The 18,893-nt window shown below is 39.8% G+C and overlaps 1 protein-coding gene across 1 annotated transcript in view; it reads left to right on the top strand.

Annotated features, from left to right (window-relative positions):
• The first annotated feature begins 294 nt into the window (after positions 1-294).
• The window catches only part of LOC117299371 (TBC1 domain family member 2B-like), a 51,884-nt gene continuing 33,285 nt past the window's right edge, over positions 295-18,893 (top strand). The window contains exons 1-12 of the mRNA XM_033782909.1: positions 295-627; positions 3,906-3,988; positions 4,596-4,664; positions 5,708-5,782; positions 6,954-7,026; positions 8,473-8,553; positions 8,903-8,966; positions 11,692-11,836; positions 13,129-13,218; positions 15,337-15,456; positions 16,571-16,670; positions 18,331-18,458. Of these exons, the coding sequence (XP_033638800.1) occupies positions 304-627; positions 3,906-3,988; positions 4,596-4,664; positions 5,708-5,782; positions 6,954-7,026; positions 8,473-8,553; positions 8,903-8,966; positions 11,692-11,836; positions 13,129-13,218; positions 15,337-15,456; positions 16,571-16,670; positions 18,331-18,458 (1,352 nt within the window). The 5' untranslated portion in view covers positions 295-303. The remainder of the gene's footprint in view (positions 628-3,905; positions 3,989-4,595; positions 4,665-5,707; positions 5,783-6,953; positions 7,027-8,472; positions 8,554-8,902; positions 8,967-11,691; positions 11,837-13,128; positions 13,219-15,336; positions 15,457-16,570; positions 16,671-18,330; positions 18,459-18,893) is intronic.

The following is an 18,893-nucleotide window of genomic DNA, read 5'->3' as shown; positions in this document are numbered from 1 at the left end:
CACCCACGGATTCCCTGGAACCGTCCATGGGCGTCAATAATATTTTTCGGGGGTATGCGTAATCACAACGACGTGTCATAAACCATAAGTCAATGTTTCGAACTTTTGTCGAATTTTTGTTAAAACATGCTGCTCTCCACTAATACTAATAGGCCTTTTTGAAACTACGGTGTGCGGTTGCTTCAGTAGTAGGCGGACGAAAGGCATGAGGCGCGGCCGGCCAGTCTATTGAGGTTCAATGGCTCGCACGGGAGCTGGCTCAGCACAGACCTTGGGAAGTCTAAAAAAGTCATCAAAACAAACATGGCGGTGCCCAGGGCAGACAGAAAGACGAAGGAAGGACGGAAGTTACGTGCTGATTTAAGTATGACAACGACTGCAAGTGAAGTGCCAACTGCTCAACTCATATCTTTTGACGATGAAACCAAATCCGAGGGCAACGAAAGCGAAATGGAAAACTTAATTCGAAACAAATGCAGTAGTACCGATGTGCAAAGTCGGAGCTTCGTTGAGAAGGGACACACACCAAACGTTAACGTGGTCGTGGATGCGGGCTGTAATGAGTCGAGAATCAACGAGAAAACGGATATGTCGCTCAGCAAAGATCCTAACGACACTCAGAAAAGGGTAGGTCAATCCGGTCAATGTCTGCTCTATGTCCCGGTGGTGCCCCCTCTTAAAAATTAAGGGATAACTTTCCGTATGGCGCCACCACTTTTTCACTCTTTTTTAGAAAAAGGGATATCTCATTTGAGGTAAATTACTATATTATTTCATATCGAATGAAAAAGTGGTGGCGCCATACGGAAACTTTTCCAAATTAAGTACCAGTACCACCTTTAAAAAAATTAATCTTTTCTTGTATGTTTTATTATTATTAATTAATAAGTTATTTTAGGGTCCTACTAGTACTACTTAGTTACTAACCCTCAACTCGCCGTCAACTCACTTGCGCCGTCAACTCGCCGACAACTCCTCCAATATACATTTAAAATCCACAAAAGAAGCATAGAACTGTGAAGAATCAGCTCAAAGAGAATTCGCGTAAGTTTTAGGTCATATTTCGGAATAAAAATTCTCGTGAAAAAATTATCTCGAAACAGCAAAACTATCGGCCGCCATTTTGCTTTTTCACATTGATTAGTCTTGGCCCAAGATGTCAATGGTTGGTACTTTTTTTTTTCTAAACACAAAGTCGTTTTTGTAAATGAATTTTTACCGAAAACCATGAGAAATATATAGTTTCTCCCAGACTTAACACTTCTGTGCCCCTTTTATAGATTTTTTCATGTAAATTTAATGAGTTGATGGCATGAAAATGAGTTGACGGCGAGTTGACGGCAAGTCGGCGAGTTGACGGCAAGTAGTAGGACCGTTTATTTATAATTGGAAATAAAAACAAAACACAAAAAAAAAAGATACTCAAATAATAATCAATCAAAATATGTTTTGGCGAAATCTGAAATGTTTCCGTATCATGCCACCACTTTTTCATTCGATATGAATTTAGTATCTAATTTCTCATCAATGAAATATTTTGGATAAGTTTCTGTACATGTGTGCATGCCGTATGGCGCCGCCACTTTTTGTTTTTCACTCATTTTTATAAAAAGTGAGGTAAATTAGATACTGTATTATTTCATACCGAATAAAATAGTTGTGGCACCATATAGAAGTTTTTCCGTTAATTTTATCCTATTTTTGGTAATAATAATATACATGTTGTATTTGTAATTCTTTTTTGGTATAGTAATATTTTTATGACTATTTTTGTAAACTACATTTCGGCTTTTAGCCGCTGTATTGCAGTGTTTTAATAAATAAACCATCATGAATAATAATAATAATAATAATCTAATTTACTAATACTAAACCCAGTATTTGGGGAGCTGTATTCCAATGTTGTCATTTGACCGATAATGACAAAGTTTAAAACAAAAATGAGTAGGCCTACATTGCCCAGTTAATGTGTCGACTAACTTACATTACAATGTACCTCAATGAATTAATCATTCTTTCTGTTAAACTGAGTGAAAACATGGTGGCAGGATACGAAAAGTTATTCGCAATATCAACTAAATTAACAACATGGCCTTGGCTTGCTTGCTGCTCATTCAACAATATTCACTACTATAAAATCTTGCTAATTTGTTGGAAACCAGTCAACTCGCCCCCCCCCCCCCCCCCCCAGCAAAGTCGCCCTCTACAAAGTCGCCCACTATACTGTCGCAATAAACTAACAGGACTTGCACATTTCCTGTTAATGCTACTTTTGAGAAGTAAGGGAATCAATGTGTGGTGAAGAGGTTTTCAACTAGTGGTTTAATCCCAACGAGGCCTGGTTCTTGATAATTTTTACTGAGACGAAGTCGAGGTAAATTATCAAGAACCAGGCCTCGGCGGGTTAAAACCACTAGTTGAAAACCGATTCAACACACTTTGATTCCCATTCATTATACATGTATCTTTTCGGTCAAAAACATCAACACTTTTTGGTCAAAAAGTACAATAAATACAAAAATTAAAATTGTTCAATGATTTCTTTCAACACAACACCCCTCCAGCTTTGAAATGGTAAAGCCCTCTGCTGCCCTCGGGTAAACAACTCCTTTATTTAAGGGAATGCTGTGCGCGTCGCGCGTATCGCGTGATGTTGCACAACTGTTTCAGCCTTTGCTCTCGACCAATAGGAATGAAGAAACTCCCTTATAAGAACAGGTGCAAGCTCACGTGTCACGCCCATGTTTCAACACTTTTTACTGGTCATAAACAAAGGTTTATGCACACCTACGTTACATGCTCTCCACCAATAGGAATAGCGAAACTGTCTGAGGTATTTATGAACGTTTCTTTATGAATACTGCTATCTACAGGGAAATGTTTCAGTGTACACTGTTTAATTTCAACCACCAAGCTTCCATAACAATGATCTTTGCATAAAGTGTACTGTGCATTTGTACTCTCGGTTTCTAATTGTATACAACATGTTTTTATCTTAGTCTAAGCTCTAATTTCATTTTGGACTTCCAGGTTTTGGATTACAATACTAATGCATGAATAGTGTGTACATAAAAGCACATTAGGCATGTTAGGCCTGTAATCAAACTGTGAAAACTGCATGCATTCTGTATGCATTTTACCTATACATGCTGTAATGTAGGCCTACAGTACATGTGTGTACAACGGAGGAAGCCTTCGTGTATCATTTTGTACAATAGTGAACAAATCATCATTAAACAGAGTAGGTGCACATGACAAGTTTTCACTCCAAAAGCTTGAATATTGTATGTAAGCACACATAAAATGGGAAACAAAAGGAGGCTAAATGAAATTAAGATAAGGAAGGAAATATGAAAAAACATTTTGATTTAGTTGAGACATGTACATGTACATGTCGGCCTATTGTACAACGCTGTATTCTTGAGCCACTTATGCAATTCTTGAGTCTAAGGCCCAGTTCAATGTACATCCTGTCATTGCAAAGCAGTAGGCTACAAATTTTGGCATCACAAATTATAGCAGTGAGTAATTTGCATACACTTGATTTGTACTCAACTCCTGCGAAACATTCGCTGCGAAAACAACCCTGTGTTGTCAAAATTCGCTTCGCATTCTCATTCCTAGGAAGTATTTTTTTTGGACCATGCATTATGTTTTCATAATTCTTTTAAGCTCTGTGGCTTCCTAAATAATAATAACAAGAAACTTGAAACATTCCTTCAACTATGGTGTGATGAAGGAGACAGCAAAATAAAAACAGAATCACTCTTTGCAATATAAATAAAGGAGGCCATTGATTCAATTTATAGTTTGATTTTGCTTAGTTCCTGATGTATTGTGTCATATTTTTACATGTTTTAATACTTCATTAACCACCAAGTTGTTTGTTTTATCTACACCTGCAGGGAACTATTGAGCATGTGAAACTTTGTGGCTACCTCAACAAGATGGGAGAACGGGGCATAATTAAATCCTACAAATCAAGATGGTATGGACATAATAAATTACAGTCATATTCCTTAAACCTCGGCCTGGGCTCCAGCTCTTGCTTAGACTCCGTGCACTGCGTATGCAGCTTGACCTTTAACCTGCAACTGAAGCAGCGCGTGTTTCAGGAACATCAGCACACAGAACCTGAGCTGGAGCCTAAGTCGAGGTTTGAGAAAGGCCTGTGGTAACTAATTGCATCGTCATGGTCACTCTTCTTCAGGGGATGGTAACCCATCTTCTGCAGGGGAAGCCAAAGGAAAGCCCCCCCCCCTGGCAAAACTCTGTCTGTAAAGAGGGAGCTTGGACATGGGGTGAGAGATGCAGTGTATAAACTGGACACATCAACACAAAGTGTCAGTAAACAAAACAAATAGAGTGATTAAGAAGTGGCCATTTAGTTTGTGCACTCTATGAGTTTGCAACACAGCCATGTTATGACAGCTCTGTCACTTCCCGATTCTGTCCTGTGGTTACATTTGAGGCACGTTTTCTTTATTGAAATTCTTAGCTTTTTTAATCTTAAAGACTATTTGGGTTTGTAACTTTGTGTTTCTTCTAAACTGTAGATTTTCTTATACAATGTCTACTTGATCTGATGTATGTAGGTTTGTTTTCGATGAGCTACGGTGCCGTTTGTATTACTACAGAGCTCCACAAGATCTATTACCTTTAGGGTAAGTCTTTCTACCCACTATTCTACTGACAAAGTTTAAAGGCAGTGGACACTATTGGTAATTACTCAAAATAATTATCATCATAAAACCTTTCTTGATTACAAATAATGAATAATGGGGCGAGGTTGATGGAATAAAACATTTTATCTTCCAGTACGCGCTAATCCACCAATCAGAAGCTCGAACTACATGTACTAGGGGGATAGAAACATATGCTACGACCTCTGTTTTATATCGTACTTCCTCTGTTTTTATTACACAGTGCATATTGTGAAATTTTGTCACGCTCTGTATACGGACAGTGCAAAAATTACATTCTAAACTTAGTGCGCGTGAAATAACGGTCTGATATTTTACATTTTGCGCGTTGCAAGTGAGACTGGAAGATAAATTTGTTATCACACGCGCGCTCGTGAATCACAAAAAATATAGCGCGTCTGCGTCCCATATCCAACGAGGCCGAAGGCCGAGTTGGATATGGGACGCAGACGTGATATATTTTTTCGTATTCCACGAGCGCTTGTGTGACAACTTATAGTGAGAAACAGCTCCCTCTGAAGTGACATAGTTTTCAAGAAAGAAGTAATTTTCTTGAGACCTCAAGTTTAGAATTGAGGGTCTCGAAATCAAGCATCAGAAAGCACACAACTTCATGTGACAAGGGTGTTGTTTCTTTCATTATTATCCCGCAAATTTGACGACCGATTGAGCTAAAATTTTCACAGGTTTGTTATTTTATGCATGTAGTTATGTTGAGTTACACCAACTGTGAAGACTAGTCTTTGACAATTACCAATAGTGTTTGTTTTTCTGTCTAGCCATTCATCAGCTCTATGTTTGATTAAGACTACATATTATTGTTGATGATATTTTTATGTAAAAATGTTTCACAGGTTTTTGCAAATGTAAAATATTATGGTAAAAAAAAAAAGGCATCTTAATGATCATTTAAATTTTGATATCTTTTTGTATTTATTTGTATCGGAAAGTAAACATGAACACATGATATAAAGTTATTAGACCATTTGATGTTATTTTTTCAGATCTATTGACATTGCTAATGCAACCTTCAACTTTGAAGTCAATGATTCATCTAGCACTGGTCAGTTTCATATCTGGTGAGTTGCATTCTTCATAGCACACACAGTGTATGTACATTGAAGTTACTTTAATGAGAAGAAGCTATAAATATATAGTGAACTTGCGGGTACTACCATGTGTAAGTCTCTTAGGGTAAGGAGCCAGTTTGGTCTCAACGTTTCGAACAGTATACTCTTCGAATGGTATACTCTGCTCGTCTTCCAAGTTTGAAATGATCAATGATCAACTAAAGTTACTTTATTTTCTGGTTTATGATTATACTCTCAATTCCAGGGTTAAGGCTGGCTCATGACGAATAGTGTGTGGGGGGTTGGGTGGGGGTACCAGGGTTAAGGCTGGCTCATGACGAATAGTGTGTGGGGGGTTGGGTGAGGGTACCAGGGTTAAGGCTGGCTCATGACGAATAGTGTGTGGGGGGTTGGGTGGGGGTACCAGGGTTAAGGCTGGCTCATGACGAATAGTGTGTGGGGGGTGGGGTGGGGGTACCAGGGTTAAGGCTGGCTCATGACGAATAGTGTGTGGGGGGTGGGGTGGGGGTACCAGGGTTAAGGCTGGCTCATGACGAATAGTGTGTGGGGGGTTGGGTGGGGGTACCAGGGTTAAGGCTGGCTCATGACGAATAGTGTGTGGGGGGTGGGGTGGGGGTACCAGGGTTAAGGCTGGCTCATGACGAATAGTGTGTGGGGGGTGGGGTGGGGGTACCAGGGTTAAGGCTGGCTCATGACGAATAGTGTGTGGGGGGTGGGGTGGGGGTACCAGGGTTAAGGCTGGCTCATGACGAATAGTGTGTGGGGGGTGGGGTGGGGGTACACTCCGGTTGTTAATATCGCACTCTTCTTGCTATGGACCAATCAGAATCAAGGAATCAAGCCTACTTGAAGATAGAAGGCGTTATTTAAAATCTCTTATTCTCATGTACCCATCTACATGTCTATATGATGAGCTGAGCAAAGAAACATAGTTTTCACTTTGATATGTTTCAGCAGAAAGTGCCTGGTTTTGTCACAGTACTGGAGTAGCCTAGAAAAACCTTTTTTGTGTAATTTGTCATTGTTTTGAAAGCTGTTTACTCATGAAACTGATTAAAAAGCAACTTTGTTGACAGTGCCTCAGTGATGGGCCTGTAGTGCATACAATGTTGAGGGGTAACTCAAGTTGAATATGTTATGATTTCTTGTAATAATTTAGCACAGGAGGTCGAGTGTATCAGTTACAAGCAAAGGATCGTCAAACCATGATGTTCTGGCTCCAGGAGTTACAGGTAATAATATTAATATATTTATATTGCGCTTTATAAACCCAAAGGGCGCCTCAAAGCGTTTCCAACATTATGACCACTGGTCACTGGGTCTTAATTAATTCCTTAAAGACATTGGACACTATTGTCAAAGACCAGTCTTCTCACTTGGTGTATCTCAACATGCACAACATAACAAACCTGTGAAAATTTGAGCACAAGTGGTCGTCAAAGTTGCGAGATAACAATGAAAGGAAAAAACACCCTTGTCTCAAGAAGTTGTGTGCTTTCTGATGCTTGAATTATGACCTACAAAATCTAATTCTGAGGTCTCTAAATCAAGTTTTGTGGAAAATTACTTTTTTCTCAAAAACTACGTTACTTCAGAGGGAGCCGTTTCTCACAATGTTTTATACTACAAACAGCTTCCAAATAGTTGTTATCAAGTTAGGTTTTATGCTATTAATTATTTTGAGTAATTACCAATAGTGTCCACTGCCTTTAAACCATCTCAGCTCCCTAGGGAGTATACAACCTGTGCTGCCACAATATGTAGTGCACTAAGCTAAGTGCACTAAGTTTCATGTAGTGCAATCACGAGAACCATCTACTGAGCCCACACAGGGTAATGATGAACCTTACAGTAACAGGGTTCAAGTTGTGATAGTCTATCTGGCTAAAGCTTAATATTGCCAAGCACTAACTACTGCATGTCCTCATAATCCAGGCAGATGAGTTGCTAGAGTCGAATACATGTCGAATCAGTCTCACTACATGTAGCCAAACAATCCAATCATTGTATGTGGACGGGTGACCCAAGTTTTATTCAATATTCATAAATACCCCAGACAGTTTCGCTATTCCTATTCAATTCAATTCAATAAAACGTTTATTCCCCACTCGAAAAAAAAAAACAATTGTGAGAATTAAACAGTACATAGAAATTTAACAAAGTTCATTAAATTAAACATAAACAATATAATCTAAAAGCAAATAATAAATTAATAACGAGGAATAACCAAGTACAAGACATGAGCGAGAGCAGGAGGCTATTGGTGGAGAGCGTGTCACAAGGGGATGTTTAAACTGTTGATAATGACCAGCTGGAGCTGTTTATACCAGGTTTGCAGATACCATTCGTGCGGATACCCATGAATGCGAGGATGCATTACTACGTGCACAAATGCTATCCAAAAACTGTATCTTAAAAATGCACCACACCTAACAGAGCTCAAACATGAGTGCTTCCAGTAAATGACCAATTTGTTTCATCATTTCTTCAGATAATCAGGAAAGAATGTTTGTTTCATATGGGCTTGATGGGTTTTGAGTGTCAGTTGTTGTTTTGTTTTAAAACCGTACATCTTGGTCAACTTTTTTTTTGACTTGCCCTGTATTCATTTTGATTGATGAGCAGGTTGCGATCAGCTAAGTTTATTTTTATGTTAATTGTATTACATTTGTGTGTAGGAACGACGCAGAGCTTACAGCCAACAAAGAACCTCATTGACCAGGGATAAGTCACAAAGTAACTTGTCTCCAACGACTATGGTAAGAATTTTTAGCGTAACCAAAATGTATCTCAAGGTAGTATAACATTTTCAGGCAGTTTTGAGGCATATTGTGTTGATCATTATATTCTACTTTTAAAACATCTATAACATGCATTTCATAACAAATGTTTTCAAACACTTTTCATAGTTCAACTCGCCCGATCCAAGGCAACGTGTCCCTTTAAGTTTGCTTTGCTGAGAGTCCTTGGCTTAACGACCAGAATAAAGTAAAGGAAATGAACCAATGAGAATGATAAGAAATAAATACTGCGATCATCCTCAGAAGTTTTTATCTTTGTATTTCCTTTTTCCTCTTATTTCTTTGTATTGTTATTTGTTTTTGATAGGAGCCTAACTCTGGTTTGATTTCCACAAAGAGAATAAAGGAAAGGAGCGGCGATCCATTCAAAGGTATGTACATTAGATGACATAACACATGTACATGTACCTACCTCAGGCTTGAGCAAACAATAAGTGCAAGTGTGGCTGTCTTTTTTGTGATACACGTACATGGTGACGTTCCTTTATTATTATTATTTATTATTATTAAGGGAATAAAAGGGTAGTGATGAGTTCTTAAAGGGCCGTTTAAAACTGGCAGGGTTGTGGCGGTGCGATAAAGGCCTGAGCCAAAGACACTTTGACAGGCGGAAATTCGAGGTTTGCACATATTTTTTCAAAGACATTGTAACTTTGTGCGCTATGCGTAAGTTTCATTGGTGTACATGAGCTTGCGCGCACGACATGCGGAAGCCACCCGGTTACAAACAGGTCCAGCTGGTCATTATCAACCGTTTAAACACCCCACGTATTGCGCTCTCCACCAATAGGAACAGCGAAACTGTCGGCGGTATTTATGAATATTATTTATTCTACCACTTCTAAAAGCATAATAACAAAAGTTTAGCTACAGGAAACTAAACATGTCGAATAGAACTACATGTAGGCATACAGGCTAAATAGCATCTAAAGCACTGGTCCTGAATGAAGATGACTGACAGCAAGATTTGGGTACAACAGGCAACATGTGAAGAATAGATAAGAGCTGTAAATGGACAGGACAGTAAATGGGATGGGAGAGGGAACAGCAGGGAACTAGGAACAGAGATAACCCAGTTCAAGCTGGCCAGTATTGACAAAAGTGTACTGGCCAGTATTGACAAAAGTGTACTGGCCAGTATTGACAAAAGTGTACCTAAACACTTGTGATGCGATCAAGCTAAATGAGGAGAAACAAGTCAAAACAGGACAACATGAGTAACATTTTCAATTTTTTTTTTTTTGTACATTCAAGTGCCAAAATGTCTCTATTTTACATTGGTGACTTCCTTTCTGATTAATAACATCATCAAGGGGTGGGAATAAAGTTTACTGATGTACATTATGAGAGAAAGAAATCAAAAACAGTTTAAAAACAATGTCTGCGTAGGTTTCTTACACGGTAAGTTGTGCTCACAAGTTATCTACAATTTGCTGTCGTCTCAACATCAACAAAATACTTCAAAAGTGATTGAAAACAATCACAACATACCTTTGAAAATTAATACGGGTGTCTCTGTTACCTACAGATAACTCCTGCACCTAAAACCCTTTGAAAAATTCAATCACATCACTGTATTCCTTCTTTAAAAACACCGATAAGTGTAGATCGCCATTACTGTGTGTACATTGCGCGTGCGATACATGGTACATTACATGTACCTTTTAGGACTGTACTACACAGAGAAAAACAGCAACTCGAGCTTCACATGCGTTGCGAATGAAGGACTTCCGACCTTTGAACCCTTCAGGGGATTTTTGCTATGGCACCAAGCGCTATTTTTAGACTGTTTTCATGTCGAGATTGCGTTCTCTCTACGGCTGTTTGCTGCATGTTGATGGCATGTTCAGAGCTAAAATTACGACTCGTCAAACTTTGAAAGCGTTCGGCACAGTATTCGAAGTTCGCGGGGCGCCTATGGGTGTATGTGCGCCCTAAAAAAGGGTTTTAAACCAATTACTCTTTGCTTTAGTCACTCATATCTCTTGGTGTTTCTCCTTTCACAACTTTTGAACAAAAGGTTGTATAAACATGGAGCATAGCTTTTACTCTTTTCAGAAAAATAAAAAAATAAAAAATGACAAGGGTCGACAAAAGACTCATTTTGCTTGATCGCATCACACTTGTTTTGAACAATTGTTAAAGGCAGTTGACACTATTGGTAATCACTCAAAATAATTTTTAGCATAAAAACTTACTTGTTAACGATCAATGGAGAGCTGTTGCTAGTACATGTATAAAACATTGTGAGAAACGGCTCCCTTTGAAGTAGCGTAGTTTTTCAGAAAGAAGTAATTTCTCACTAAAATATTGGAATTTGATTTTGAGACCTCCGGATTAGATTTTGAGGTCTCAAAATCAAGCATCTCAAAGCACACAACTTGTGCAACAAGGGCGTTTTTTTCTTCCATTATTCCTCACAACTTTGATGACCAATTGAGTTCAAATTTTCTTAGGTTTGTTATTTTGTGCATATGTTGAGATACACCAAGTGAGAAGACTGGTCTTTGACAATAACCAATAGCGCCAGGGTCTTAAATGCAAATTCATAAATACCTCGGACAGTTTCGCTATTCCCATTGGTAAAGAGCGCATCACGTGGGTGTGTATAAACCTTTGTTTATGACCGGTAAAAAGTGTTAATTCATGGGCGTGACACGCGACCTTGCACCTGTTCTTTTAAGACAGTTTCTTCATTCCTATTGGTCGAGAGCAACGGCTGAAACAGTTGTGCCACATCACGCGATACGCGCGACGCGCACAGCATTCCCTGGTAAGGAATTGTTTACCCAAGGGCGGCGGAGGGCTTAACCATTTCATAGCTGGAGGGATGTTGTGTTGAAAGAAATCATGATGATGTTTTTGACCGAAAAGGTATTTATGAATGGGAATCAAAGTGTGTTGAATCGGTTTTCGACTAGTGGCTTAAACCCGCCCAGGCCTGGTTCTTTATAACTTACCTTAACTTAGTCTCGGTAAAATTTTCAAGAACCAGGCCTCGTTGGGATTAAACCACTAGTTGAAAACCTCTTCCCCACACATTGATTCCCTTATTGTTAATGCAAAGTAATGTGAGTTTTTTGTTGCATTTGGCAGGTATTCCTCCAATCTTCGGCCATGTGGAGGTTCCTAGACATACTATTGGTGAATCCACGGCACATACCATTCAGCAAACGGGGGTGTTCAACCTCTCCCTCACCAACCTCAAAACTGAATTCAGGAACCAGATTACAAACTTTGGGTAAGCTTCATCATTTCTACAAGAAAAAAGTCTGGATACAGTTTGATCAAGAGATGTAAGACTTGCATGTTGTTTTACCTATACACCAATGTATGATAGCACTGTAAACTCAGTGCCTTCCTGAGTCCTACTGTATGCTACTCGGTGTGATGGACCCACGAGTGCTGCATTCTAGAATAATAGTAATAATAATAGTGAGTTTTTATAGAGCCCTTTTTACACCTGAAAGGCGTCTCAAAGCGCTTCCACATTATTACCCCTGGTCACTGGGCCTAACGTGTATATCATTCCTTAAACCATCTCAGCTCCCTGGGGAGTATACAGCTTGTGTTGCCAAATATGTAGCGCACTAAGCTAATCAATCACTGATTACAAAACCCATCTCTGCCCTCGCAGGTACCCATTTACATGTACCTCTGGTTGTGAGAAGCTTATGGTTAAGCGTCTTGCTCTAGGACTTGTGTCACAACCAGGATTCAAACCCAAACTCTGCTGAACAGAAACACCAGAGCTTGAGTTTGATGCTCATATCCACTCGGCCACAAACACCCCGCGACTGAAAAGATATCTTAAGCACAAAATTCAGTTTGAGTTAGACTAAAACTCTGCTTTCATCGTTACCTTGTGACCTAAATGTAGACTTGCTTTCAAGTTTTACACCACAGGGGATTGTCTGCCACATCCCCAACTCCAAGTGGTTTAGCAGTTTTACAAGTTGCCAGAGGGGCGACTTCAATCAATATTATAATTGGCTGCAAGTCGCTTGCATACAGAACTCCTATCAAAGACTTGAAACCGAGTCTACTCCAAGTGGTAGAGAACACTGAAGATAAGCAGAGTATACTGTTCGAAACGTCGAGACCCAGCCGGCTCTTTTCAGAGCCAACACTGACCCTAAGAGATTAACTCATGGTTGTACCAGCAAGTTTACTATTTATTTATAGTTTCTTCTTATTTCTCCACACCATGCAAAGCTTCAAACATTACTTATGTATATACGCATCACGGCCCAATTTCATAGAGCTGCTAAGCACAAAAATTTGCTTAGCATGAAATTTCTGCCTTGCATAAAAACAGCATTACCAACCAAATTTCCACATGATTTTCAGGATGAGCAAACATCAGCTATGAAACAAATGGAAATTTTGTTGGTAATCCAGTTTTTAAATAGGAAGAAATTTCATGCTAAGCAAATTTTTGTGCTTAGCAGCTATATGAAATTGGGCCCTGATGTGAAGTGATGCACTTACATTGTATATCTGTGGTCAAGTTTGTGTCTTTATTGGTTTCAGATTGAGACGAGGAGCATCAGGGGAAGAAGCAGCTTTGATTAATCCTGCCACGGATTGCCTGCAGTCAGATCCAACTCATGTAGTCAAAAGGTAGGAGCACTGGGCAGATCATTGCTTCCAACATACACACCCACCCAGTCATGTTTGACCAATGCGTTAGATGCTTCCAACATACACACCCACCCAGTCATGTTTGAACAATGCGTTAGATGCTTGCAACATACACACCCACCCAGTCATGTTTGACCAATGCGTTAGATGCTTGCAACATACACACCCACCCAGTCATGTTTGACCAATGCGTTAGATGCTTCCAACATACACACCCACCCAGTCATGTTTGACCAATGCGTTAGATGCTTGCAACATACACACCCACCCAGTCATGTTTGACCAATGCGTTAGATGCTTGCAACATACCCACCCACCCAGTCATGTTTGACCAATGCGTTAGATGCTTCCAACATACACACCCACCCAGTCATGTTTGACCAATGCGTTAGATGCTTCCAACATACACACCCACCCAGTCATGTTTGACCAATGCGTTAGATGCTTCCAACATACACACCCACCCAGTCATGTTTGACCAATGCGTTAGATGCTTCCAACATACACACCCACCCAGTCATGTTTGACCAATGCATTAGATGCTTCCAACATACACACCCACCCAGTCATGTTTGACCAATGCGTTAGATGCTTCCAACATACACACCCACCCAGTCATGTTTGACCAATGCGTTAGATGCTTCCAACATACACACCCACCCAGTCATGTTTGACCAATGCGTTAGATGCTTCCAACATACACACCCACCCAGTCATGTTTGACCAATGCGTTAGATGCTTGCAACATACACACCCACCCAGTCATGTTTGACCAATGCGTTAGATGCTTCCAACATACACACCCACCCAGTCATGTTTGACCAATGCATTAGATGCTTGCAACATACACACCCACCCAGTCATGTTTGACCAATGCGTTAGATGCTTCCAACATACACACCCACCCAGTCATGTTTGACCAATGCGTTAGATGCTTCCAACATACACACCCACCCAGTCATGTTTGACCAATGCGTTAGATGCTTGCAACATACACACCCACCAAGTCATGTTTGACCAATGCGTTAGATGCTTGCAACATACACACCCACCCAGTCATGTTTGACCAATGCGTTAGATGCTTGCAACATACACACCCACCCAGTCATGTTTGACCAATGCGTTAGATGCTTGCAACATACACACCCACCCAGTCATGTTTGACCAATGCGTTAGATGCTTGCAACATACACACCCACCCAGTCATGTTTGACCAATGCGTTAGATGACACCTATTGTACTTTCTTTTGTTCCTGTATTCATGTATTGAAGCAATCCCCATTGGTTTTGTACATGAATGACTAGTGAGGACCTGAAAACAAAGAACCGTCTAGTGAGGACCTTTTGTCCAGGAAGATACACACATGGTGTTAAGGCAAACCAAATATATATTCCTTCCTTTCAATTAATTATAAACACCTTATTAGATTTCACCAACAGAGGGAATATGCTCTTGCGTTATTGTGAAAGTGCCCTCCACCATCAGTGGTTATTAAATAAAATGTAGCATGCAATAAAGAGATAACAAAGACTAGCAACCCCATTTATTAGAAACATTTGGACAGTGTGTATGTGTGTACTCCGATGTGTGTGTGCATTGTGTTGAAAGAAAAACATGAAAAGAAATTGATTTAAAAAACAGAACTGGTTTTCATGATTAAAATAATTCACAATCTGTTAACATTATGTATGTATGTTCTCTTGTATTCACAATGGCCACTGTATGTAAAAACAGCGTGAGGGGTCTGGCAGAACTCTGAGTGGTCATGGTTTGTCTTATACAGCGTTGCACCTTGTACATGCTATACTTTGAAATGAGTGCCTTACATATAGACAATACAGTAATTGACGCTTGCTTAACAAATCCATATTGATTTTGGTATGCTGGATTGAATCCAGAACCCTGCTTTACAAATAGCAAGCCTATCATTAGAGACAGTGTACACAGTTTTCTGGTGTAAAATAATTGCTTTGCTAATTAATAAATCATCGTTGTTGTTGCTAGAAGTACATTGGTTACAAACTGAATTCACAATGTATGAGATTTGTAAACTGTGGTACACTATCATGTTTAGTTTGTTGGTAATCTTCCCTTAGACCGTCGTCGTTGAACCCCACACTCGGTGTTAGTCTTGACTCAAGTCTGCCAGACAATGTATCAACAGAGCAAGGAATGAGCAGAGGAGCAAGGGGAACTATGAAAGCTGGATTCATCAAGTAAGACACTCATATTCATTTGTTGCTTACTACAGAGTCTTAATAAATGTGTTAGCTGTAAGCAGATCTGTGATTTTCATTTCTCAAAAACTTGACAACTTATGAAGCTGAAACTTCTACAGGTAAATTATATTACATCTATAGTGAGTAGGGATTCACGTCATTGCCAAAAGCGTGATTTTCAAAATGTGTCAAAACCCTTTTAAAAATGCAAAACCCTTTTAAAAATGTGTCAAAAATGTGTCAAACCCTTCTAAAAATGAAGTTGTTGGTAATTTTGACATTGCAAAAGATAGTTAATGGCCTGACATTTCGACCCAAGTAGAGTCTTTCTCCTTTTGGTTGGTAAGCTATTTGCAACAATTATATTGCTTAAGCATTTCCTGCTTAGCTGAAATGAGCAGGATACAGTCACAAGCGTGACAAGTGGTACATGTGAACAGGCTGGTAACCTTATTCTGGTCAGCATAACTTTGCTCTGCATATTTCCTCTTCTTAAGCAGTTCTTTTAGGTTTTGCTCAGTTTCTTTTCTCTCTCTAAGTTTTCCAGATCCAAATAAAATTATACAAACATTGATTTTGAATTCAATTTTACCACTGCATGGTGGATTATATCACTTGTCCATAACAGCAACATATTAATTAAAGCACTGGATACTATTGGTAATTGCTCAAAATAACTGTTAGCAAAAAAACTTACTTGTTAGCGATCAATTTGGAGAGATGTTGATAGTATAAAACATTGTTATAAACAGCAATCTCTGAAGTAACTTTGTTTTTTCGAGAAAGGAGTTATTTCTTACTAAAATATATCAATTTGATTTTGAGACCTCAGAATTTGATTTTAAGGTCTCAAATTCAAGCATCTGAAAGCACAACTTCGTGTGGCAAGGGTGTTTTTTCTTTCATCAGTATCTCGCAACTTTGACCAATTGAGCTCAAATTTTCACTGGTTTGTTATTTTGTGCATATATTGAGATCACCAAGTGAGAAGACTGGTCTCTGACAATTCCTGAAGGTGTCCAGTGTCTTTAAATTCCCCTCTAGCCACAAAGGTGGGTGTGTATCTTTATTTATTGACCATGTTGACCATGTTTACATGTTAATTGTGTAGGAAGTTTAGCCGAGGTGCAGCTCCTGAGTTACCATCTCCTACAGCTGTCTGGTTTGAGAATGAACCTATGAGGGATAATGACTGTGCACAGTGCAGGAAGGTAAGGCATTCCCTCAGCTAAGGGTTGCTTAAAGGGTCTGGGTAGGAAGTTTAGCCGTGGTGTAGCTCCTGAGTTACCATCTCCTACAGCTGTCTGGTTTGAGAATGAACCTATGAGGGATAATGACTGTGCACAGTGCAGGAAGGTAAGGCATTCCCTCAGCTAAGGGTTGCTTAAAGGGTCTGGGTAGGAAGTTTAGCCGAGGTGTAGCTCCTGAGTTACCATCTCCTACAGCTGTCTGGTTTGAGAATGAACCTATGAGGGATAATGACTGTGCACAGTGCAGGAAGGTAAGGCATTCCCTCAGCTAAGGGTTGCTTAAAGGGTCTGGGTAGGAAGTTTAGCCGTGGTGTAGCTCCTGAGTTACCATCTCCTACAGCTGTCTGGTTTGAGAATGAACCTATGAGGGATAATGACTGTGCACAGTGCAGGAAGGTAAGGCATTCCCTCAGCTAAGGGTTGCTTAAAGGGTCTGGGTAGGAAGTTTAGCCGAGGTGTAGCTCCTGAGTTACCATCTCCTACAGCTGTCTGGTTTGAGAATGAACCTATGAGGGATAATGACTGTGCACAGTGCAGGAAGGTAAGGCATTCCCTCAGCTAAGGGTTGCTTAAAGGGTCTGGGTAGGAAGTTTAGCCGAGGTGTAGCTCCTGAGTTACCATCTCCTACAGCTGTCTGGTTTGAGAATGAACCTATGAGGGATAATGACTGTGCACAGTGCAGGAAGGTAAGGCATTCCCTCAGCTAAGGGTTGCTTCAGGAGAAGTCATGTTTAATGGCAGTTATATATGTGATAATCAATGCAGGCAGACATATGAAAGACCTTGTGTTATTAGTAGATACATGTGCTACATTTGTATATAATATATAGGGCATGTACATGTATCTACCAACAAGAGCCCAATTTCATAGAGCTGCTTAGCACAAATAATTTGCTTAGCATGCTTTTTCTGTCACGATAAAAACAGGATTACCAACCATATTTCCACATGATTTTCAGGATGAGCAATTAACAGCTGAATACCAGTAAAAAGCAATACATGTAGGCAACAAATGGAAATTCTGTCGGTAAACCTGTTTGTTTTGAGGAAGAAATTTCATGCTAAGCAATTTTGAGTGCTTAGCAGCTCTATGAAATTGGGTCCAGGTACTCAATGCGCTTAGAATATACATTTTTACAGAAAGTTAGGTTATTGAAGTTATGATTTATAAAACCCAATTATGTAGCACCTTATAACTGTTTACAAGGTGCTACAGCGCATTCAGCAGCCACGTAGGAACACCGGAGATAAGTTAAAACAAGGATTAGTAAAATGAAATGAATGAATGAATGAATGAATGAAAGTTCTTTTGGATAAGTTCTTTTGGATAAGTTCTTATGGATAAGTTTGTTACACAACACATGGGACCAAAAGCTTTGCATCCCATCTGAAGGACTTAGCAATGGTTAAGTGTCTTGCTTAAGGACACAAGCATCAAGGCTGCGGATTCGAACCCACACTCTGCTGATCAGAAACACCACAGTTTAAATTCGGTGCTCTTAACGGCTCAGCTGCGACACCTCCACAATCCAAGGCAATGTGTCCCTATAATACTTGTCGTGACAGTCTGCCAGAAATTGCTTTGTCTTACATGTGTTTGTTGTGTTTGTTTGGTCCATAGTTTCATCAACAACTGGGTTCTGTTCAGGAAGAATTGGAGCTTGTAGAGAATGAAGCAAGAGCTAGTCAAGAAGTGATCACAATGCTACATAAACAACTAACTGCTGCCCAAATGGAACATTCGACCAAGTAAGAACTCATTTTGGTTTTACCAATATACACTGAGAATTATACAGTGAGAATTGACAACCACAATACTTGGAATGTGAACATGAATTTCAGTTGCGTCAAACACAGGAATCGCTTAGTAAAGTCATGTACCCATTGGACTTTTTGGGGGGCGGGGGGGGGGGGGGATAAACTTACTGAGCCAAATGGGTAACTTGTTCTTGTTAAGTCCAATGTGAACAGCCCAGGAAAGTTTCCCCCAGGTTACTTTAGTGAGTGCAACGGATAGTTTGACTGTGGCCACCCTCTGCACAGGTAAACTAACCTTGTCAATCTCCACTGAGCCCAAATGGTCCAGTGCGGACTCGTAAATGTAGTCCCTGTAAAACCGATTCACTGCACAGACATGATCACATGACTCTTGGAAGTGAACTATGACATGCATATGTTTATGTA

Source organism: Asterias rubens, chromosome 14 (genome assembly GCF_902459465.1).
Source record: "Asterias rubens chromosome 14, eAstRub1.3, whole genome shotgun sequence".
In the NCBI taxonomy this organism is placed as follows: Eukaryota; Metazoa; Echinodermata; class Asteroidea; order Forcipulatida; family Asteriidae; genus Asterias; species Asterias rubens.
Note: the sequence above shows the minus strand (reverse complement) of the source record. Positions and strands in the feature narration are given on the sequence as shown.